Raw genomic sequence first — 24,672 nt, 5'->3', positions numbered from 1 at the left:
CTGTGCCTGTGGCCATCACTACATCCTCTGGCAGTGAATGCCAAATTCTAATCACTCTCTGTGTAAAGTAGTATTTTCTTTTGTGCATCTTGACCGTACTGCCCATCAGCTTAATTGGAGGCCCTCAAGTTCTAGTCTTTTGGGAGAGGGAGAAAAAATTCTCTCCACCCTGGGCATCATTTTATAAACCTCTCTCATATCCCCCCCCTCCTACTTGTCTCTTTCCTAAACTGAAAAGTCCCAAACTCTTCAGCCTCTCCTCCTAGGGAAGGGTGCTCCAACCCCCTCATCATCTGGGTTGCCCTCCTTTGTACTTTTCCAGCGCTGCAATGTCCTTTTGGAGATACAGTGACCAGAACTGCACACAGTATTCCAAATGAAGTCACACCACAGGTCCCCCGAGGTATGAGACCACAGAATCTGGATATAACAGATGTCTTCTTGGAAGCACGGCACGGAAAGGGTAAAGCGAGAGAGAACACTCCTTCTCACTAGTCACTTCTATAGAAAACTGCAGGCCATAGTCTGCCGACCTCATCCAATCGCTGGACAGTGTCCGTGGAATCTTCCAGGTGAGAGCAAATCCCCACCCACCACCAGATCCACAGCTGAATTAAATGAGCCGAATTAATGGGCCTGGATGGAGGACCTTGCCGAATATCTGCCTGGGTGGGAGATGTTGGGTATTACAAGTTGAAAACACTCAGTATATCTGGGGTTAAATGTTTGTTTATGTTACTCACAGGAAGTCACATGTTTCTCATGTAACCAATGTTCTTTAGATGTAGAAAGCCCAGGAATTTTCTCCCTGAGGTAGGGATTTGATTGGGACTAAAGTGTCAAGGTGTATTACCATTTTATGGCTTCCCGTCTTTGTTTGGTGTTCTGAAGAACAAGAAGAGCAGCCATAATCTCTCTCTTTTAGTTTTGTCTTTGTAGAGTAAGGATGTAGCCAATTATGCTCTGTTGTTATTTTCATCCCAGTTACCCTTCCCATGCTAGAATTTAGTAAAATCTTTATATTTTAATCACACATGGACTCTCAGTCTGAATTATTTTACTCTGGCTCTGCTGGACTATCTTATCTCTGCTAAATACCATTTTTTCAATATCTCACTATCACCCAACAGGAGGTGACCGGCACCTGCAGTAAATCAAGGAACTGTGCGGAACAGTGGAGTTAATTCAGAAATGATGTCGCTTCAGCTGGAACAGGCTAGAAAATTCCCTTAAGGTGCTCTCTGTCTTGACACCATCTTCTCAACGTCTTCCTGCAGACACAGAATCAGAGCCTCAGAAGTTGAAGGGACCCCCAGAGGTCATCTAGCATCACCCCAAGTCCAAGAAAATGCTCTCAGACCCTCCCCCAGTTCTTCCCCATCAGATACTCCTTCAGTCGCTTGCCGAAAGAGAGTATCCCTGAAGCTCTGTGGCCAACTGTTTGTACTGCCAAGAATCCTTCTGGGCGCGAAACTCTCCTTTTCTAGTCCGTAAGTGTGGCACTTTTCAGGGGAGGGTGCTGGGGGACACCCCAAGATTTTGGGGCCCTCAGGTGCCAGTGCTGGATGCCCTCAGTGCTTTCTCGGTCAGAGGCCACAAAACTGAATGAGGCTCCCCCACTGAATGAACTTACGGATTGACTTACGGATTCAGAAGAGGACAGTGGCCCCCAGCAAGATGGCACCAATGGTGACCCCCACGAGGCCTCTCCCAGTGAACCCCAAGTCGGACACAGAGGACGCAGCTGTTAAAAAAAAGAAAAGAGATTATTCTGACTGGTGGCAGCTCAGCGAGGCCCCAGCAAGAGAGGGAGCGAACCTGGGACTGAACCAACTAAGTGGGTGCCTCTAGAGCTGGATCATGAGAAGAGGGACGTTTCAAAAAAGAGGCTGTGTCAGCTTCCCTGGAGGCCTGCGATGATAACCTACCGTGGGCCTACCCAGCTCCCTCAGCCCTTGAAGAGTGGAGCCCATCCCCTGCTCTGGGACCCAAAGAGATGCAAGACCCTACACAGGTGTGTGTTTATCTGTGTGTCTGTGTGCGTGTGTACAACTTTTCCCTTTCCTGGGGAGTCTCTTGTTGTTACCGGCCCTTCCTCTCTGGTGTAAATCCTCCTCCCAGAATCGTCCGCCCCTCCCCAAACCAGCCAGCCCTTCTCCCCTTACGCTGTCTCTCACTGGGCTCCTCCCAGGCCAAGTCCAGCGGCTCCTGCAGGCCGTCGTGTTCCACATGACACCGATAGCGGCCCCTCTCCTCGGCCTCCACCTCAATGCTCAGCCAGGTGTGGTAGGTCCCGTCTGCGTTGGGGACGACGCCCCCCGTCAAGGTGTCCGGCGTCCGGTCCTCCCCGTCCTTCTGCCACGTTATGTCAATCTCCTTGGGGTAGAAGCCGCCGAGCCAGCAAACGAGGGTCTCCAGGCCGTCGTTGCCTGCCTTGCGCGTCACCTTCACCGTCGGGGGCTCTGTGAAAACGTCAGTGTTAGTCCCTGTCAAGGCAACATCTTTACAGAAGGGATGCTGAAAAGGACGCTCAAGCGGCTCTCTACTTGCACCCCTGTCCTAAAGTGGGACATCCCATGGCCGGAGCGTTCCCAACTACTGGAACACTCCACGGCACAGATCGTGGGGGTGTCACTGCCTCAGAGGTTCCCAAGACATTACAATTGGTCCGGATCATCTAGGTGGGTGGAGCTAGAAATGGGCATTGGGAGAGAAAGGTCACGGGGGGGGGGGGATGAGCAGGCCACAGACGCTTGCAGAGGGAAACATGGTGCAGGCGGGGGTTACCAACCTCCAAGTGGGTCCCGGAGATCTCCCGGAAATACAAATGGTGGGAGATCAAAAGCCAAAGGTCCTCCTGTAATGTAGGCCCTCTTCCCGAACGGGGACTTCCTTGTAGGCCCAAAGGCCCAAACGTGCATACACATGACGCTGCCTTATACTGCATGAGATCCTCTATTCATCAGACTCTGTCTTGTCTACTCAGACTGGTGGCAGCTGTCAGGGGGAGAACGGTCTTTCATATCACCTACTAGTAGACCCTTTAACCGGAGAAGCCAGGGATTGAACCTGGGACCTTCTACATCCCAAGCAGAGGCTTGGAAACAATGGAGTATAAGGACACCTTCTTTGGGGGGTTGTAACCTGGACTCTGTAAATCCAATCCTCACCATACTTGTAGGGCAGGTAGAGGAGAGTTACCTGGAGATCCTGTTTGCTGTCTCTATCTTGCACAGGATCCATTCTATACACTCCTGAATCTGTGCCTTTCATTTCCCAGAAAGCATTTGCCTGGGGTCACCTCCTTTTGGGAGCCGTAGCTTGGACCCTGTAAATCCAATCCTCACCAAACTTGGAGGACACATAAAGGAGAATCAGCCAGAGATCCTCTGTGAGTTTGGTGTCTCTAGAATGCTGGGGGTGGGTGATCTACCACATCACGAACCAAACCAGTTCATTTAGCCCCTAGAAGTTCATGATGGTTTGTGGTTCGTGAATCGGGCATGCCACGAACCATGAATCAGACTGAACCACATTTTCCCAATTTGTGCCCATCCCTATTAATGACAGGATGTTTTGGAGCTTATTGATTTATAGGGTCGCCATACGGATAGAACATAACACACACCGAGGATCTCTCTAAGTTGGTTGAATGCATGGCAAATGAACTTCAGCCAAAGTAAAAATAAAGATATGCATCTTTGGGCAACCCCCGCTCTGATAACTTTAACTAAACTTTGATGGGTTCCTGACTGGCTAGGAAGGAGATTTGGGGGTTGTGGTGGACAGCTGAAAGAAAAGGTTGTCTTGGTGATTCCTTCTGGTGGGGCCCCCAAGTCTGCACAGGGCCACCTTCCATGCACCTGAGTGACCAATAAGGTTGCTTAGTCAACCAAAACAGCCCCTTATCTCTTTCAAGCTGAGGGAATCCTGTGAGGGATCAGCCACCATTTTGGAGGCTGTAGCTAATTTAGCCAGTGGCCAGGCCTTCACCTCCTGTCCACTGCAGAGCCTTGAGGAAGAGTTCCGTCTCCTTGCCCAAATATCGGGGGGGGGGGCCCTCTTCTGCCTTTGTAATAATTCCCCATCCTCACCTTTCTTCAGCAAATCCACTTCCCCGTAGCGCAAGTGTGTTCGCAGCCCCTCCATGCAGATCTCCTCCAGGAAAAACGTCCAGAATTTTCGACGGCTCTCATCGGCCTCCCACTCCCTCTTGATGGGCTTGGCCTCCGTCTCCATCGCTGTCCAGGTGAGCATCTCATGCTCCAAACTGAGGAAATCCTTTCCGTTGTAGCCGTACTTCACAAACCCTCTTGGGGTAGGATTGTCCCCACTCAGTTCACAGCCGAAGATCACCTGCAAGGTTTGTATCCCTGAAGAAGACGTGCAAGGCAGAGGCAGTCAGTGCATTTTGTATAGTGCAAGTTTTTGAATGCTGTTACCTTCCCACCGAAGTGGTACCTATTTATCTACTTGCAATTTCTTGCTTTCATAAGAACATAAGAGACGCCAATGTTGGATCAGGCCAAAGGCCCATCCAGTCCAACACTCTGTGTCACACAGTGGCCAGAAATACCAGTGCCATCAGGAGGTCCAGCAGTGGGGCCAGGACATTAGAAGCCCTCCCACTGTTGACCCCCCCCCCAAGCACCAAGAAGACAGAGCATCACTTGCCCCAGAGCCCCTAGCTATACCTTGTGGCTAATAGCCACTGATGGACCTCTGCTCCATATGCTTATCTAATTCCCTTTTGAAGCCGTCCATGCTTGTAGCCGCCACCACTTCCTGTGGCAGTGAATTCCATGTGTTAATCACTCTTTGGGTGAAGAAGTACTTCCTTTTATCCGTTCTAACCCGACCGCTCAGCAATTTCATGGAGTGCCCACGGGTTCTTGTATTGTGAGAAAGGGAGAAAAGTACCTCTTTCTTTACCTGCTCTTTCCCATGCATAATCTTATAAACCTCGATCATGTCACCCCTCAGTCGTCTTTTCTCCAAGCTAAAGAGCCCTAAGCGCTTTAACCTTTCCTCATAGGGAAAGTGTTCCAACCCTTTTATCATTTGAGTTGCCCTTTTCTGCACTTTTTCCAAAGCTATAATATCTTTTTTAAGGTGTGGTGCCCAGAACTGCACACAGTATTCCAAATGAGGTCTCACCATTGATTTATATAGGGGCATTATTATATTGGCTGATCTGTTTTCAATACCCTTCCTAATAATCCCCAGCATAGCATTGGCCTTCTTTATTGCAGTCACACACTGTCTCGACATTTTCAGTGACTTATCTACTACTACTCCAAGATCTCTCTCTTGATCAGTCTCTGCCAGTTCAGACCCCATCAACGTGTATTTATAGTTAGGATTTTTGGCTCCAATGTGCATCACCTTGCACTTGGCCACACTGAACCCCATTTGCCATGTTGACACCCACTCGCCCATCCTTGACAGATCCCTCTGGAGTGCCTCACAATCCTCCCTGGTTTTCACCACCGTGAATCCTGCCCTTACTCAAAGGAACCCGGAGCAGCACACATGGGTCTTCCTCCATTTCTTTCCCACATCAACCATGTGAGGTGGGTTAGGCTGACAGTGTGTGAGCAGCCCTAGGTTTGAACCTGGGGGGTCCCAGATCCTAGTATGACAATCTAACTGCTATATCATGGTGGCTTTCAGAGTCAGAGACCTAGAGAGAGAGTCACCCCAGCCCTCTGACTAAGGAATGTAAGGGTCTCACTCCTACTGGGGAAAATAAGATCGAAAGAAGCTCTCGGTCCTTCCTCCTGAAAACTTTTGATTATTTTGTTTTGTTTAAATCAGCTCTTTACTTCATTTATAGTCCTTGTTTCTCATTGTGTCTCAAGGCAGACTGCAATGGAAAAAGACCGGTGTAATGTATACAACAAACTATAAGGTAAAGGTTTCCCTTGCTCGAAAGCCAGTCGACTCCGACTCTAGGGGGTGGTGCTTATCTCCGTTTCCAAGCCAAAGAGCCAGCGCTGTCCGAAGACGTTTCCATGGTCATATGGCTGGCATGACTAGACGCCGAGGTGCACGGAACGCCATTACCTTCCCACCGAAGTGGCACCTATTTATCTACTTACAATTTCTTGCTTTTTGAACTGCTAGGTTGACAAGAGCTGGGACCAGAGATGGGACGACCCGAGTCATGCGGCACTCGGGTCTTGAACTGCCAAACTACTGGCCTTCCGGTCTGCAGTTCAGCATCTTAACCACTCAGCCACCGCAGCTGCTTTTGACAACAAACTATACAATGTAGTAAAAGTGGGTTATAAAACCAGAGAACAATGAAACAAAACCCACCCAAAACACTCCAATACACCCATTCAGGGGTTACTCCAAACAGTACTGGACAACCAAGCATTCCAATTCCACTCTAAATTTGAAAAATGGGCACAGATCAGGCCCAAGAAAGTGGGGAAAACAACACAGGCACGCCCTCCCCCCCCCGCCCGGGAAAAATAATACAGCACAAGGTGGGCCCTGGCATTATCCAGAAAGCCTATAAAACCCAAAGGAACGAACTGTGGCCATTCCAGGCTCAATGGCAAGAGACAACCCGGCTGTGGAGGCTTCCAGCACGCATCACGGTGACCCACAAGAATCCAGCTCCAGCCTTCGCTCCGTGGCAACCCCACAGTCAGAACAGAGAGCAGGGGTTTCCATAATTTATTTATTTATTTATTTATTTTGGGATTTACAGGAAGGCACTTGGCACAGTGTGAGTCCTTCTCTGTATCCAGCTCAGCACCGTTTCTGCTGGGGCTACCTGTGGCTCACCAGGGTCTCTGGCAGAGAAGGGCCTAACCCAACAACGGCTTCCTGGGAGCCTTGAACTGAGAGGCCAGGGATCCATATCCCGCACACAGCTGCCCGACCATGGGTTGTACAGTGCCACAAGTGGGCACAAACCAGCTCTTTCTGTGATGAATTTAGACTATCAAGAAAACTCATGAGGCGTCCCATTATACCTATATCTATACAAGGTATAGATAGGAGCTCTTGGTCTGGGGCAAGTGATGCTCTGTATTCTTGGTCCTTGGGGGGGGGGCAACAGTGGGAGGGCAACAGTGGGAGAGGACTCCTAGTGTCCTGGCTCCACTGCTGGACCTCCTGATGGGGCACCTGGTATTTTGGGCCACTGTGTGACACAGAGTGTTGGACTGGAGGGGCCATTGGCCTGATCCAACGTTGGCTTCTCTTATGTTCTTAGGAGCTCTTGGTCTGGGGCAAGTGATGTTCTGTATTCTTGGTCCTTGGGGGGGAGGCAACAGTGGGAGGGCTTCTAGTGTCCTGGCCCCACTGCTGGACCTCCTGATGGCACCTGGTGTTTTGGGCCACTGTGTGACACAGAGTGTTGGACTGGAGGGGCCATTGGCCTGATCCAACGTTGACTTCTCTTATGTTCTTAGGAGCTCTTGGTCTGGGGCAAGTGATGTTCTGTATTCTTGGTCCTTGGGGGGGAGGCAACAGTGGGAGGGCTTCTAGTGTCCTGGCCCCACTGCTGGACCTCCTGATGGCACCTGGTGTTTTGGGCCACTGTGTGACACAGAGTGTTGGACTGGAGGGGCCATTGGCCTGATCCAACGTTGGCTTCTCTTATGTTCTTAGGAGCTCTTGGTCTGGGGCAAGTGATGTTCTGTATTCTTGGTCCTTGGGGGGGAGGCAACAGTGGGAGGGCTTCTAGTGTCCTGGCCCCACTGCTGGACCTCCTGATGGCACCTGGTGTTTTGGGCCACTGTGTGACACAGAGTGTTGGACTGGAGGGGCCATTGGCCTGATCCAACGTTGGCTTCTCTTATGTTCTTAGGAGCTCTTGGTCTGGGGCAAGTGATGTTCTGTATTCTTGGTCCTTGGGGGGGAGGCAACAGTGGGAGGGCTTCTAGTGTCCTGGCCCCACTGCTGGACCTCCTGATGGCACCTGGTGTTTTGGGCCACTGTGTGACACAGAGTGTTGGACTGGAGGGGCCATTGGCCTGATCCAACGTTGGCTTCTCTTATGTTCTTAGGAGCTCTTGGTCTGGGGCAAGTGATGTTCTGTATTCTTGGTCCTTGGGGGGGAGGCAACAGTGGGAGGGCTTCTAGTGTCCTGGCCCCACTGCTGGACCTCCTGATGGCACCTGGTGTTTTGGGCCACTGTGTGACACAGAGTGTTGGACTGGAGGGGCCATTGGCCTGATCCAACGTTGGCTTCTCTTATGTTCTTAGGAGCTCTTGGTCTGGGGCAAGTGATGTTCTGTATTCTTGGTCCTTGGGGGGGAGGCAACAGTGGGAGGGCTTCTAGTGTCCTGGCCCCACTGCTGGACCTCCTGATGGCACCTGGTGTTTTGGGCCACTGTGTGACACAGAGTGTTGGACTGGAGGGGCCATTGGCCTGATCCAACGTTGGCTTCTCTTATGTTCTTAGGAGCTCTTGGTCTGGGGCAAGTGATGTTCTGTATTCTTGGTCCTTGGGGGGGAGGCAACAGTGGGAGGGCTTCTAGTGTCCTGGCCCCACTGCTGGACCTCCTGATGGCACCTGGTGTTTTGGGCCACTGTGTGACACAGAGTGTTGGACTGGAGGGGCCATTGGCCTGATCCAACGTTGGCTTCTCTTATGTTCTTAGGAGCTCTTGGTCTGGGGCAAGTGATGTTCTGTATTCTTGGTCCTTGGGGGGGAGGCAACAGTGGGAGGGCTTCTAGTGTCCTGGCCCCACTGCTGGACCTCCTGATGGCACCTGGTGTTTTGGGCCACTGTGTGACACAGAGTGTTGGACTGGAGGGGCCATTGGCCTGATCCAACGTTGGCTTCTCTTATGTTCTTAGGAGCTCTTGGTCTGGGGCAAGTGATGTTCTGTATTCTTGGTCCTTGGGGGGGAGGCAACAGTGGGAGGGCTTCTAGTGTCCTGGCCCCACTGCTGGACCTCCTGATGGCACCTGGTGTTTTGGGCCACTGTGTGACACAGAGTGTTGGACTGGAGGGGCCATTGGCCTGATCCAACGTTGGCTTCTCTTATGTTCTTAGGAGCTCTTGGTCTGGGGCAAGTGATGTTCTGTATTCTTGGTCCTTGGGGGGGAGGCAACAGTGGGAGGGCTTCTAGTGTCCTGGCCCCACTGCTGGACCTCCTGATGGCACCTGGTGTTTTGGGCCACTGTGTGACACAGAGTGTTGGACTGGAGGGGCCATTGGCCTGATCCAACGTTGGCTTCTCTTATGTTCTTAGGAGCTCTTGGTCTGGGGCAAGTGATGTTCTGTATTCTTGGTCCTTGGGGGGGAGGCAACAGTGGGAGGGCTTCTAGTGTCCTGGCCCCACTGCTGGACCTCCTGATGGCACCTGGTGTTTTGGGCCACTGTGTGACACAGAGTGTTGGACTGGAGGGGCCATTGGCCTGATCCAACGTTGGCTTCTCTTATGTTCTTAGGAGCTCTTGGTCTGGGGCAAGTGATGTTCTGTATTCTTGGTCCTTGGGGGGGAGGCAACAGTGGGAGGGCTTCTAGTGTCCTGGCCCCACTGCTGGACCTCCTGATGGCACCTGGTGTTTTGGGCCACTGTGTGACACAGAGTGTTGGACTGGAGGGGCCATTGGCCTGATCCAACGTTGGCTTCTCTTATGTTCTTAGGAGCTCTTGGTCTGGGGCAAGTGATGTTCTGTATTCTTGGTCCTTGGGGGGGGAGGCAACAGTGGGAGGGCTTCTAGTGTCCTGGCCCCACTGCTGGACCTCCTGATGGCACCTGGTGTTTTGGGCCACTGTGTGACACAGACTGTTGGACTGGATGGCCCATTGGCCTGATCCAACATTGACTTCTCTTATGTTCTTAGGAGCTCTTGGTCTGGGGCAAGTGATGTTCTGTATTCTTGGTCCTTGGGGGGGAGGCAACAGTGGGAGGGCTTCTAGTGTCCTGGCCCCACTGCTGGACCTCCTGATGGCACCTGGTGTTTTGGGCCACTGTGTGACACAGACTGTTGGACTGGATGGCCCATTGGCCTGATCCAACATTGACTTCTCTTATGTTCTTAGGAGCTCTTGGTCTGGGGCAAGTGATGTTCTGTATTCTTGGTCCTTGGGGGGGAGGCAACAGTGGGAGGGCTTCTAGTGTCCTGGCCCCACTGCTGGACCTCCTGATGGCACCTGGTGTTTTGGGCCACTGTGTGACACAGAGTGTTGGACTGGAGGGGCCATTGGCCTGATCCAACGTTGGCTTCTCTTATGTTCTTAGGAGCTCTTGGTCTGGGGCAAGTGATGTTCTGTATTCTTGGTATTTGGGGGGGAGGCAACAGTGGGAGGGCTTCTAGTGTCCTGGCCCCACTGCTGGACCTCCTGATGGCACCTGGTATTTCTGGCCACTGTGTGACACAGAGTGTTGGACTGGAGGGGCCATTGGCCTGATCCAACACTGGCTTCTCTTCTGTTCTTATGTTCATCATATTTTCACCCCCAGGAGCCATGTATGTGTGTGTGCGTACACACTGCAGTCTGGCCTAGGAGTAGGGCCAGGATGTGACTGAGACACATGCAGTAGGCTCGAGATGGAGCAGGGCCAAACAAAATGGATGCCAGCAAACAACAAGTTTAAAACGTCTATTTTGGGAAGGTGACTTCAGGGCATCCGTTGGGTTGGCAGCTCTGTTTTCCCACTTTAAAGAAATACGCTCGGCACACCTGGATATGTCCTTCCCAATATGTTTACGCTAATTAATTGGTGCTGTTCATACCCCCTGATAGCCCTCCCTGTCCTCCTCCCAAAGGTCATCAAGGAAAGCATCAGCCTAATTAGAAACGTTAACATCTTTGCTTTTGTCAGCATTGCAACAGGAAACATTGTTTCAGCTTGCATTGGACAACCCCGTTCAGCCACACTCATGCAAAATATCATGCTTTGCTCTGTCTTTGTTAATGCCTGGGAACGCCATTCATAGCGTTTCCTCTATATTGTTCTACTCTTAACTAAAAGCACACCAGGACATTGTTTTGGGGGCAACTGTGTCACCATGCCCTCAGGTATCATTCCGCCCTGTATCTGCACAGGCTCCGCCCCATGCAAAGTGTGTCTGCCCTGGGCGCCTTGCTGACAGTTCACCCCCAAGTTCATTTGGGTTCCTTCCCATCTTCACAGCCTCTCTTCTGCGGACTTCTGCACATCTGGATAGGTAACTATAATTTCTTCCAAACAGCCCTCTATATACCTGCTACCTCTCTTGTCTCTATCATCTTGTGTGTATGTTTTCAACGTGTGTTTTATTTCCGTCTCTGTGCAATTTATTAGTATTCTTTCAGTAAAAATAATCTTTTCTGATTAAGCAACTGACTGGCTAATTCTGAGAGTTTTAAAAATTTCTTTCTAGCAGACAAGAGTCCAGCAATAACATTATCTGTCGCTGAATTTTTGATTTATGTATGGAAGTCAAGAGTAGTACTTTGTAAATCTTGTAAACCATGTTAGGATTGCTTTGTATTTTGAGATATTGGGAATATTGGTTGGCGTTGTTTTAGTACTACCCCTTAAATTTTTCCTTTGTTCTGGTTTATCTATGTTATGCCAATAAAGGTTTTCTGTTCTGTTCTGTCCTGGGTACAAGAACAGAACATGTGTGTGTGAGAGAGAGTTTCTCTAAGGGGAAAATGCCCGTCAACGCTGGTAGACAATCTCGCTAGATTACCCCCCCCCTCTTGCAAGCTCTGTCTCCTTGCTAATTCCCCTAATAAATAGGAGACAGCCTTTCTGAACAAATATAGCATTTGGGGTAATACCTCCTGCTCTCCACTCACCCCTGCTCCGGTTGTAACGGTCCTTCAGCATCATCATATCTGTGAGTAAAGTTATGGCAAAATTCCCTCCCGTGTTCCTTAACCAGAAGTGGGTGTCATCTTTGTGGATCTCCTCTATCCAGGGCGACTGAGGCACGCACTCGTCGATGTTTCTGTCGTAGCGGCCGATGAGCTGGTCGTTCATGTACACCAAGGCGGTGAACTGGGGCACCCGCCAGCCTGGCTCCCAGACGGCCATGTCGAAATACCTCAGCGAGTGTGAGGGGGAGAAGTCTGGGAAAGAAGACAGAGGGGCAGTTGGGGGGGGGACTGCAGCAGAGGGAACATCTGATCTACCGAAGGGCACCCTCCCCTCCTTCTTGTGGTGATCCATACAAAAAAAGCGGGAAGGGGAGGCTTTCGCTCAACCACTTTGTCAAAGCACCAGTTTGGTGTAGTGGTTAAGTGCCCGGACTCTAATCTGGGAGAGCCGGGTTTGATTCCCCACTCCTCCACATGCACCTGCTGGATGACCTTGGGCAAGCCATAGTTCTGTCAGAGCTGTTCTTGAAAAAAGAGCCGTTTCTGTCAGAGCTCTCTCAGCCCCACCTGTCTCACAGGGTGTCTGTTGTGGGGAGGAGAAGGGAAAGGAGTCTGTAAGCCGCTCTGAGACACCTCTGGGTAGTGAAGGGCGGGGCATGAATCCAATCTCCTCCTCTTCTTCTCTTCTGTGCAGAATGGGAGAGGGGAAAAGGGAGATTCCCCCTTCCCAGAAATGAGACTTGGGACAAGGGTACTCGGAGAGAGGCACTGGAGAGAGCCAGGAAATCAGCCGCCTCGGGAGGTGGTGAGCGCCTCCTCACTGCCAGTCTTCAAGCAGCGGCTGGACAAACACTTGTCATGGATGCTCTCTAGGCTGATCCTGCCTTGAGCAGGGGGGGGTTGGACTAGACAGCCTGTATGGCCCCTTCCAGCTCTATGATTCTATGAATCCGGAGTCTCATTGGTTTCAAGAGAGATTCAGGACAACCCCAAACCTATCCTCAACATTTAGCCCTTGGAATGTCCACGTTTATTGGCTCCACTGTGGGTGACATGGCCCCAGATGTGAGGGGCATGCCAGCAAAGCTCCCCAGTGTTGTAAAAATAGTCAAAAGTATTTAAATTACTCAGAGTATCAATGGATCTTGTTCTATTGGAAAGAAGAGATTTCTTTGCTTTTAAAAACCTTTATTTCTAAGGGTAAAGGTACACGGGAAAGCTACAAATAAACAGAACATCTAACAGCTACATTTTCTAAGCTGCCTATAGTTCAACACTGACACACAGATAATGGAGAATCTGTCCTTCTTCTCGACCCCTAGATAGGAAGTCACCTGAAAACAAACAACCAATCTGTATCACAATAGAAGCTACTTTTCCCCGGGCTAATCCCCCATTGGCTCTGTGCCAGGTTTCTCTTCCAGGTCAGTCTAAACAATAGCAATACTAGGCAAACAAGTTAACCCTATAATGACTGGATTGTCAAACCTTGTAAATACATACATTTCCAACACCCAGCACCCCCCACTTTTCGTCTCCATTGCCCACATCCCATGCGGGGGGGGGGGGCATCCATCCTTCCTCACCAAAATGATGCTCCACAGATGATCTAAAGCCCCAGCTCAGTAATTCCTCCGTTCCAACCACACAGAACACATCCCAGAAACCTTCTCCCCCCCCCCAAGCACCCCAAACCCAGAGAAACAAGGAGTGGATCCTGACCCCCGTCACAAAGGCCAAGTCTTGGTGCAAAGGATCCTGAATCTGAATTTGTTAAATAGGCATGATTATGTATAGTAAAGGTAAAGGTTTCCCTTGCACAAAAGCCAGTCAAGTCCGACTCTAGGGTTGCGGTGCCCATCTCCATTTCAAAGCCGAAGAGCCAGCGCTGTCCGAAGACATTTCCGTGGTCATGTGGCCGGCATGACTAAACACCAAGGCCACGGAACGCTGTTACCTTCCCACTGAAGTGGTCCCTATTTCTCTACTTGCAATTTCTTGCTTTCGAACTGCTAGGTTGGCAGGAGCTGGACCTAGAGACGGGAGCTCACACCATCATGTGGCACACTCGGGTCTCGAACTGCTGAACTACCGACCTTCCACAGCCTGCAGTTCAGCGTCTTAACCACTTGAGCCACCGCAGCTCCTATGATTATGTATACCAAGGTCAATAAAATAATTTTTTCTCACTGTCTGCATTTCTTTTCTGGCCGCTGAAACAAAGTTCGGGTCCAGCGGCACCTTTAAGACCAAACAGTGTCTTGCGGCTTCAGACCAACACGGCTACCCGCCTGCCTCTATTTTCCTCACTGTTACCATTGTTCTTTTCATTTCATGAAAATAATAATTACTGAAAATATTGTCGTATAGAGGAGGTGCCCTAACTTGGATAGCCCTCGCCTAGACTGATCTCATCAGATCTCAGGTACAAAGAAGGGCCAACACGGAGGCAGGCACTGGCAGACCACCTCTGAACGTCCCTTGCCCTGAGAATCCGATGGGGGAATTCGAACCTGGGTCTGTTACCCAAATGGCCCAGAGGTCTACATACCCTGGCCAGAGGAGTGGTGTCCTTTAAAGGATTTAGAAGCCTAGCGGGCAGATATTATTGGGAGCCAATGTTCCCTCTAAGCTGTGGAGTCTTGTGAGCAAAAACTCGACTTTGCGAGCGACTGGCATTCAAGTTGTGAGCGAGCGATTTGGCTGCTGCATCAATTAGTTTGCCCTGGAACCCTCCTTCCTGAGCTCAGGCAAAAATCTGTGAGCCGGAGGCTAAAAAGCTGTGAGCTAGCTCACACTAACTCAGCTTAGAGGGAACACTGATTGGGACCATGTTGCCTGGGGTATACCGAGGTCCAGGATTTGATCGAACGCCTCTTAAGGGTGCGGAGGTTCTTAGAATATAAACAGACAATGGTCTAAAGTTAAGAAGTTAAGGATTTATTAAGAAATAGAAGAGTGGCAAAGGGAATCAGCAGACTGAATACAGAGTTGGAAACACGCACGCACCCCCCCACACTAAAGAAGTCTTCTACAGATCCTAACTTCTGCTAGGCAAACAGTATACTAAAATAAACAGTAGAGTGGGTGTTCAAAACTCATCTGCCCCGGGTGCCAAATAGACTAGGTAGGCCACTGCCTAGCTGCTCACTGCGCAGAGACAGAGTTCCTTTTTCTATAGATAAGAAGAAACGAAGGAGGCTAGAGTCTGTTATTTGTAATGCATCCATCCATCCTGTTCTCAAACATAATTCACTCTTCCGTATGTTTGGAGTGTAGCTACGTTCCTGACAGGGAGAGAAGGAAAAGAAACCATCTATTCCGAGAGATCATGTGGTACCAACCCCGGTCTGGGACAATGGCACAAAGAGATCAGAGGTCAACGAGAAGATTTTAAACATCTTCATTATGCTAATTTTCATTTCAGGGTGTCTGACGAAGTGCGCATGGACACGTAAACTCACACCTTGAATAAAACGTGGTTGGTCTTAAAGGTGCCACGGGACTCAGACTGGATTCTGCGGCTTCAAACCGACACGGCTACCCTGCCGGATCCTATCCTAAAATATAGTATCTAATTAAAAATGTGATCAGTCAACCTTGGGCTCACTAATCAAAGCTATGAGTAAGCACCTTACATCTCTATGCCATTACTAAAGCTAATAAAATACCTTGACATTTCCCTTCCACACCACCATTCTACCTTTTATATTAGTAATGTTTGCCTAGCAGAAGTTAGGATCTGCAGAACACTTCTTCAGTGCGGGGGTGCGTGCAAGTTTCAAACTCTGCTGATTCCCTTTGCTATTGTTCTAGTTCTTAATAAACCCTTCACTTCTTAACTTTAGACCATTGACTGTTTATTCGAAGAGCCTGCACACCCTTACGAGGCGTTAGATCAAATCCTGGACCTCAGTATACATCAGACAAGATGACCCCAATAATATTTGCCCGATAATATTGCTTCTGAATTCTTAAAAGGACAACACTCCTTTGGCCAGAGTATATACACCTCTGGGCCATTTAGGTAACAGGTAAAGGTTCCCTTGCTCGAAAGCCAGTCGAGTCTGACTCTAGGGTTGCGGTGCTCATCTCTGTTTCAAAGCCGAAGAGCCAGCGCTGTCCGAAGACGTTTCCGTGGTCATGTGGCCGGCATGACTAAACACCAAGGCGCACGGAACGCTGTTCCCTTCCCACCGAAGTGGTCCCTATTTCTCTACTTGCAATTTCTTGCTTTCGAACTGCTCGGTTGGCAGGAGCTGGAACCAGAGATGGGGGTTCACTCCGTCATGCGGCAACTCGGGTCTTGAACGGCTGAACTACCGACCTTCCACAGCCTGCAGCTCAGCGTTTTAACCACTTGAGCCACCGCAGCTCCTTTAGGTAACAGACCCAGGTTCAAATTCCACAGTCTGGGCTGGGCTGTGGGTAGGGGCCCCAGGCAAGCCTCCCCCCCACTCAGGGTGCCAAAAGGTTTTGAGGATAACAAGGAGGAGGGCGGGGCCCTCTGTCCTCTGCTTTGAGCCACTTGGGAGGACAGCCTAAAACCAAGTGAGACTGAAGATCTTGCTGGCATCTTTGCTTTTCCTAGTGCTGTTCTCCTCCCCCCACCACCACTTTTGCGGGGTTATTAGCTTTCTCGCCTGCCCTAGGCCTCCCCCCCCTGTTCTTCTGCATACCTATCCCCCCCCCCCAGCAGCAGGTGACACTTCCTGCCTCCGGAAGAAGCTGACTCCAAACAGCGCATAAACAGCCTCTGATGTGCTATCAGTTTCCCCACAGCTGTGTCTGAAAACCCTGAGATAAGCCTGGCAGACACAATCCTGCCTGCCATGGAGAGATAGAGTGCAACTCTCAGAGAGGTTCGGGGCTTTTTGCAGACAGGAGGTGCAAGTCCAGCCCCCAGGCCGAGGGACCTCAGGCTGCAGAAAGAGTACTCAAAGCAGGTGCGTAGCTACCACAGAAGAAACCAAGAAGGTATCAACAGGTATCCATGAGGAAAAAACAACAAACCACAAAACGCTGTGACAGGAGTGACTAGAACATTAAGTCAAGCTTATGTTGTACAATGAATCAAACTTTACAAAATTACAAGGAGAAGTCCATCCTACTCTCAATAAAACTTTAGAAAATTACAAGGAAAATACATCATATTCAATTACAGGGAAAGTCCATCATACTCAATGAGCACCCGGATATAAACTCATTTCATCCCACTCCTCCTCAGGAGTAATCCTATTGTATAGCAAGGCATCAGCCTCTTGATACAGTTCAATGTCTGTTAGGAGCAAACCAGTGCTTAACTTCTTTATTTTTTGCACTTTATCTTCTGGTTCCATTTTGAGTGTTAGTATTAGGAGCAGGCCAGTGTTATCTATTTAACTAGGCGCACAAGCCTCCTACCTAGCAACCTAGCAGTTGGAAAGCAAGAAATTGCAAGTAGATAAATAGGGACCACTTCGGTGGGAAGGTAACAGCGTTCCGTGCGCCTCGAAGTTTAGTCATGCCGGCCACATGACCATGGAAACGTCTTTGGACAGCGCTGGCTCTTCGGCTTTGAAACGGAGATGAGCACCGCAACCCCAGAGTCGGATTCGACTGGCTTTCAAGCAAGGGAATCTTTACCTTTACAAGCCTCCTGTATTATGCTGGCTGAAATGCTCTCCATGAAAACACTGTAAAAATATTTACAGTAGTAGCACCAGCCCTCTTTTTTTCTGGCTAGAAGCCTTCAATTTTAAATGTGGCTGGCAAAATGCCAGGTATTCCCTTAATTCGATTAGCCAGTGCCCCCTAAGAAATTTAAATGCCCCCTGAGTTTTAAAACCCTGGCTTACGGGCCTGAAGCAAAGGAGAAGGAAGGAGGCCAAGAGCTTTGGGCATGGAACAAGCCTCCTGGGAGACCCATAACCAGTCACAGCCCCCCCCCCCCAACCGTATTCCCAAAACCTCCATAACCAGTGAAGACCAGTGTTCCCCCTGAGCTGAGTTCCTGTGAGCTAGCTCACAGTTTTTTAGCCTCCAGATCACACGTTTTTGTCTTGGCTCAGGAAGGAGGGCTCCACAGCCAACCAACTGATGCAGTAGTAGCCAAACCGCTGGCTCACCACTTTAACGCCAGGAGCTCACAAAGTGGAATTTTTGCTCACAGGACTCCACGGCTTAGCGGGAGCGTTGGGGAAGACAACAGCAAACCGGGCCCAAACTGCCTTCCGCGGTGGGAAGGGGCCCGAAGCCCCTTCCCGGCTGGCAGGCGGGAGCCAAGCGCTGAGCAGGGTAGAGAAGGGGCGCAGAGCCTGCCCCGAGGCGCTTCCAAACCGCGGAGACGACCGGGAAGGGACTTTGACCGAGGGGAGGGATCCCCAGATTGGCAACAGACCCCCTTTTTTGCACGCCAAGGGAATCCCCCGCACGCGCGCGCGCACACACGCAGAGGCATGGACCTCGGTGCGAATTCTGCTCCCCTCCCGCGAGGAGGGGGGGGTCTCAGCCCCCGGAGGCACGCACTCACCGGCTCTGCGAGGCAACAGCAGGAAGAAGATTGCCCCCAGGGGCAAGAGGCGCCACTCGAGGGAGCCCATCGCGACCAGGAGCCTCGACGTTCAGGCAGGGGCTGCGCTTCGTCTCCCTCCGACAGCCGCATGCTGAGCAAGGAGGGGAGGCGGGGCGAGAACTCAGACGGGCGCAGAGAGGCAAAGCGAAGACTGGCGGGGAGGGAGGAGGGAGGAGGGGGGGACGTCCTAGAAGTTTGACCAAAGTCTTCTTCCACCTGGGGCTGGTAGCTGCAGGGAACTACATCCCCCCAAAGGCCTTGCGAGCGCCCGAGAGGTCGAGCCTGCCCTTTTCCAGGAGTTGTTGAAGTGGGGGGGAAGCGCATTTGGAGACTTGGGGGGCGGCGGCAGCGCCTCTCTCCTTCCTCCCCCCCCCCGGTGGCTGGAGGGAGAATCCGGATCTTGCACGTCTGCAGGAAAGGTGGGTGGAGGGTTTCCTAAAAGGGCGCTTTGGCAAGATCGGGGGAGGGGAGAGACGCTTTGGAGGCCAGCGGAAGAGGAACAGGCTGCCGGAGGGAGGGAGAAACTTCCCCGGGCGAGAGGGGGGCGTGCGCTTTTATTCTCCAGCCCCTCGGATGGGTTCCCCTGCAACAAGTCGCCCGTGCAGATTGCCCCCCGGGGAATTTTTTCCTTAAATTTTGGGGGGGGCCCCCCCCCCCCCCCGGTCTGATCCGGCAGCGTTCCTTCCTCGCCGTGCTTGCTGCTGGCCTCGCAGGGCTCCCGTTTGCAGGAGGCGTTTGGCCGTCTTTTGCTCTTGGGACCGGATTTCCAGGAAATACCCTTTGCCTTCTCTCATCCCAGGGACCGTCGTCTGAAGGTTTGTTTGGGGAAGGAGGGGGACCCGCTCCACGCTCCCGGCTTCTGCTGCTTCCGCCAATGTTCCCTCTAAGCTATGGAGTCTTGTGAGCAAAAATTCTACTTTGTGAGCTGCTGGCATTAAAGGTGTGAGCGAGCGATTTGGCCGCTGCATAAATCAGTTTGCTTTGGAGCCATCCTGCCTGAGCTAAGACAAAAATCTGTGAGCCGGAGGCTAAAAATCTGTGAGCTAGCTCACACCAACTCAGCTTAGAGGGAACTATGGCTTCCGCCTGCCTGGCTTCTCGGGAGTAAACCCACCACTTCCTTTGCAAAATGCTAGAGGGATGTTCTGTTGTTCATCTTGGCCAGGCGGCGTCCCTTCCCTTCTTTTTTGGCACGGCGACTCCAGCAATCGTCCTGAACCCATTTTATTGTAGATATAAACAAATAATCTCCCCCCCCACACACACACCCTTTAGTAATTCTTCTGCAAGATCTCTGGGTTAAAGCAAGATCTTTGGGTTAAAGTAGGTATGTAGGGCTGCAGAGAGTGGAGGGGGTTGGACTAGATGACCTCCAAGGTCTCTCCCAACTCTTAACATTCTATGATTCTATAAAGCATTTCTGTCAGCTAGGCCCTCTGGCTCTCCTAGCTGCCATGAGAGTGGAGGGGTGCCTTTGGAGGGTTAACTTTCGATTCTGCTGTGTCTCCAGTGCTTCTGTTATCTCTCATAAGAACATAAGAGACGCCAATGTTGGATCAGGCCAAAGGCCCATCCAGTCCAACACTCTGTCACACAGTGGCCAGAAATACCAGGTGCCATCAGGAGGTCCACCAGTGGGGCCAGGTCATTAGAAGCCCTCCCACTGTTGACCCCCCCAAGCACCAAGAAGACAGAGCATCCGTTGCCCCAGAGCCCCTATCTATACCTTGTGGCTAATAGCCACTGATGGACCTCTGCTCCATATGCTTATCCAATTCCCTTTTGAAGCCGTCCATGCTTGTAGCCGCCTCCACTTCCTGTGGCAGTGAATTCCATGTGTTAATCACTCTTTGGGTGAAGAAGTACTTCCTTTTATCCGTTCTAACCCGACCGCTCTGCAGTTTCATGGAGTGCCCACGAGTTCTTGTATTGTGAGAAAGGGAGAAAAGTACCTCTTTCTCTACCTGCTCTTTCCCATGCATAATCTTATAAACCTCGATCATGTCACCCCTCAGTCGTCTTTTCTCCAAGCTAAAGAGCCCTAAGCGCTTTAACCTTTCCTCATAGGGAAAGTGTTCCAACCCTTTTATCATTCGAGTTGCCCTTTTCTGCACTTTTTCCAAAGCTATAATATCCTTTTTAAGGTGTGGTGACCAGAACTGCACACAGTATTCCAAATGAGGTCTCACCATTGATTTATATAGGGGCATTATGATATTGGCTGATCTGTTTTCAATACCCTTCCTTCTCGGCTCAGTGTTTGACCTTGCTTGCGTGGTGTTGTATTTCTCCTGGGAATCAGGGACCCTTAACTTTGGCGGGCTCCTACCTGGCCCCAGGCCATCAGGGGTTCTGCTTGAACCGTGTTCATCCATTGCTCTCGCTGGCGGTGATGCTTAAGACTAGGCTCTGTGAAGTGTAGTGGGTTAGACGCGTAAAGAAAGCATGGAAACTGATGTGGTGATCAGCATGGCTTTACTGGTACACAACAAGACTAAGGACTAACGGCCGGCAGGCCAACTATATACACAGTCCAGGGGCTTCCCCTGGTCCCATTGGTGGGTTTGAATCTCCCGCCAAGGTCCCATTGGTTCCCCCCAGTGGAGGGACTAGAATCCTAGTCCCATTGTTGTGCCGGACTGAAGCTCAGGAGTGTGCGCTGACCTCCGGTGGCGGTCAGCGGACACAACACTCTGCATACTTTCAGTGTCTCAAACTTCACTTCTTTGAATGAAAGCTGTTGGGAACTGATTGCTGCAGGAGTCTTGACAGTTTCCGTTCTATGAAATCCAAAATCTCTTGAGATGGTGCGTGAAAAGTACTGAGACTTACTAGCGATTCAGCTCCCATACTTTATTTCAGCTCAGAACAAGGTGAAAGCTACCGGCTCGCAGGCTGGTTTATAAAGGCAAACAACCCACACCCAAAACACCCCCCCACAAGTTATAGGCTATTTACAGTGGCCGAGAGTTCCATAGGATCTCGGCCTGGAGCCTAGCCCTCCGATTGGAGCGGGCTGGGATCTGCTTGGCCCACTGTTCGTTAGAGCAAAGCTCAGCCGCCTTCGCATGACCGCGTGGCGACCAAGCCGCACACGCGGTCGGAGTTTGATACATTACAGTGCAATAGCTTCCTTGCAGTTCAAGGGCATTGCTTGTGCAAACCGCCGTCATCCCACCACGCAGAATGCCGGAAAGGTCGCTAAGGTCCCCCGCCCCCCAATTTGAGCTGGATGTTCTGTTCCCGGCCTCTCTCTCGCCCGGGAAGGAACCCCGAGGGTCACACAACCTGGAGTGAGCAGACCTCAGGGTTTGTTAGGGGGGGAAATCGACCCAAGTGTATTAGTCCACTTGATGCTTACAGAGTTTTAGTGTAACACAGAAAGCCTCTCCAGGGGGGGAAAAAAGTTTAAAGCAAGAAACCTTCTCTGGAAACACAATGTTCATGTTTTGGGGGGCATTAAACGTGCGAGATGGTATCGTAGACGGTGCTATACAGTCAGCCAGGGTTCTTTCTTTCCCATGTAATTGGACTGGAGCAAGAGGAGCCCGATTTTGTGCAGTTTTCTGAATTCGTATTCCTCGGAGGCTTTCAGTATATTATAACTGTTAGAGGCTAAAACCCCACACACACCTAATACAGTTTTTCTTGTCCATCGGTTTTGCATTCCTTTAATGAACTGAGTGGGCGATGGAATCCTTTTTTCTTGAGAGCTCGGGCAGGAGCAGATGTTCAAGTGGGGACATGTTTTCCTCTTTCAGAGACCCCCAGAGGTGTCCTTTGAGGACGTCGCCATGTTCTTCACGGAGGAGGAATGGGCTCTGCTGGATCCAGGCCAGAGGAAACTCTTCTGGGAAGTGATGGAGGAAAACTACGAGACCGTGGCCTGTCTGGGTAAGGCTCTTCCCCCCCTTCCATTATGAACACGTAAGAGAAGGGCAGGGGGTGGCGTCTTCCTTTGAGCCTCTTTCCTTTTTGTTCTTGTGGTTCGACCCTATTTCCTCTCTTGTTCATGAGGTATAAGGCTTCCTCTCAGGGACAAGATGTTCTCAGGGCAGGAAGTGTAAAGCCGTTGGGTCGCCGCTGTGTGGTAAGTTTTGTATTGAGTCTGAAGAGGACAGAGATCACGGAAGGGGTGGGCTTGATAAAGCAAGAAGGAAGATTGATTCAAATACACGGGAAGGAGCCCCGCAGAACAACAAAGGGGCAGTGAAACCGTCTTTCCAGATTCCAAAAGCCCTCACTTTCCCAAATCCTCTGTGGGTTGTTGCTGTTGCAGGGGACTACATTTCCCAGAAGGACTTGCGAGCACCGGAGAGATCAGACCTGCCTTCCCCAGGTGTCCAGGGCACCGTTTTCCCGCAAGATGGAGATGAAAATTCATGGGACCTGCCGTTCCCCGGGGGCTCTCTTCTTTCCTGTTTCCCCTGGCTGGAGGGAGAATTTGGCCTTTGCTTGTCTGCAGGAAAGGTGAGTTTTGGCTTTCATCCACAGCGTCTGGGCAACAAGAGGGGAGGAGAGGAAATATGCAGGAACAAGAGTGAAAGAGGGAGGGGTGGCCGGTGACCAGGATTAGAGATGTAAAATTTCCGGAAATTTTGAAGCTCGGGAAAAAACCAGTTTTTCCCCCCAGTTTTTTTCAGGAAAAAACGGAAATTTTCGGAAAAATTGAAAAAAAATGCTACATTAGCACTTCTTTTGTCTTTTCTAGATTGAAAGTCATTCTGTTACTATAGGAACATAAAATATGACTATGGACATTTTTACTTGGCATGAAATTATCACAACTAGCATATTAAAAATATAGTGTGACCAAACAGTTATTACAAACGGAATACCTGCCCACATGCAAAAACAAAACTGAAACCTTTTTCTTTTCTCGTGACAATAGCACCTCCTAAAGGAAGAAATGCATCTTGTGCTTGCATTGGAGAGTTCAATTTGTAACCTAGGACTTGCTTGTCAGTGCACAGAAATGATTTGGAAAATATTTGAACACCTTGTCTTAAAATATTTTATTCATCATGTTAAAATAAAACGTTCCATAATCATTTTTTTTCCCTTGTCTTTTCTTTTTTCAATTTTTCCAATTTTTTTGAAAAAAACCAAAAAAGGCTTCAGGAAAAAACCAGAAAAAAAACGCCCCCCCCCCCTAATTTTTCCGGGGTTTTTTCCGGGCCTTCACATCTCTAACCAGGATATCCTGGTCACATCCTGAAAAGACAAGAGTCACTGGAAAAGACAATAAGGCTAGGGAAATAGGAAGCGCCAACAAGCGATGGGTGTACTGTCAAAGAAGCCACAAAGGCCCTCAGTTTGCAAGACCAGAGCAAGGCTCTTAAGGAGAGAACATTTTCGTAGGATCCTCGTAACTCAGAAGTAGGGTTGCCAAATTGAAATTGGCTGGGAGCGGGGGGCTCCCGGCCGGCGTCCTCTTCGTGCGCGCGCCACAAAGAGGAAGAGCCAAGATGCGATGGATGGACTCAGTCAAAGAAGCCACAAAGGCCCTCAGTTTGCAAGATATTAAGGAAAGAACATTTTCGTAGGATTCCCATAACTCAGAAGTGACCTGACACACACTCTCTCTCTCTCTCTCTCACACACACACACACACATGCACACATGTTTATCTTTGCCTTAAGGCGTTTCTCTGACAGAAGTCCAAAATCTGTTCAGATGATGTAGCAGCTGAATTGCAGTTCAAGGACTCAAGGCACAAACTGCCGGTATTCCGCGATGCAGAAATATCCAAAAAGGTCTCTGAGGCCGCTGCTGGGTGTTCCCCCCCCCCCCGCATCTTTCACCCAACAGGCCCCAATGATCACGCGGCCCAGAGCGGATCGGCCTTTGGTTTGTTAGGGGGGAAAAACAGAATGAAAGACAGCTTGACTCGAATGAGGGCAGTTGATGTCCACACCGCTGGATGCAGCCTTTAGAGTAACACAAAGTGTCTCTGTGGTCCACCATGTTTAAAGCAGAAATCTTCTCTCGAGCACTATTTCTGTTTACTTCTGGGATGAAACGTACAAGGTAGTAGAATGTCAGCTATACGGTCTTATCAGTGTTATCGGACGGTGTCTAATTTGCCCTCTTTGGGCCAATGGATTGAGAGGGCGGCGGCGACACAGCTACAGGTCTTTCTGGATGACGCTTCTGTCCTGGATCCATTCCAGTCCGGCTTTCGCCCGGGGCATGGAATGGAGACGGTGTCAGTCGCCCTGACTGACGACCTCCGCAGGCATCTGGATCGAGGTGGCGTTGCAGCACTGTTGTTGTTAGACACTGTTGCGTTTAACACGGTTGACCATCAGTTGCTGACCCGCCGCCTCGC

The 24,672-nt window shown here is 50.5% G+C and overlaps 2 protein-coding genes across 2 annotated transcripts; one reads left to right on the top strand and one right to left on the bottom strand.

The window, feature by feature from the left end:
- Window positions 1-1,072: 1,072 nt before the first annotated feature.
- LOC107123494 (BOLA class I histocompatibility antigen, alpha chain BL3-7-like) lies at window positions 1,073-18,485 on the bottom strand. The gene is made up of 6 exons (XM_015426746.1): window positions 18,300-18,485; window positions 11,768-12,040; window positions 4,095-4,373; window positions 2,166-2,462; window positions 1,646-1,744; window positions 1,073-1,271 (listed from the first exon to the last, which is right to left on the bottom strand). Exons 1-5 carry the CDS (start codon window positions 18,367-18,369, stop codon window positions 1,650-1,652), a joined length of 1,014 nt encoding a protein of 337 aa, XP_015282232.1. The 5' UTR covers window positions 18,370-18,485; the 3' UTR covers window positions 1,073-1,271; window positions 1,646-1,649.
- Window positions 18,486-22,131: 3,646 nt separating this feature from the next.
- Window positions 22,132-22,811, top strand: LOC107123491 (zinc finger protein 490-like; the record flags this gene model as incomplete). Its single annotated transcript, XM_015426743.1, has 2 exons — window positions 22,132-22,235; window positions 22,621-22,811. Coding segments are annotated over exons 1-2 (291 nt in total), but the record flags the coding sequence as incomplete, so codon positions are not given.
- Window positions 22,812-24,672: the final 1,861 nt, after the last annotated feature.

The sequence above is a fragment of the Gekko japonicus genome, unplaced genomic scaffold (genome assembly GCF_001447785.1).
Source record: "Gekko japonicus isolate JY-2015 unplaced genomic scaffold, Gekko_japonicus_V1.1 scaffold3925, whole genome shotgun sequence".
Classification (NCBI taxonomy): Eukaryota; Metazoa; Chordata; class Lepidosauria; order Squamata; family Gekkonidae; genus Gekko; species Gekko japonicus.
This window is presented reverse-complemented; position numbering and strand designations above follow the sequence as displayed.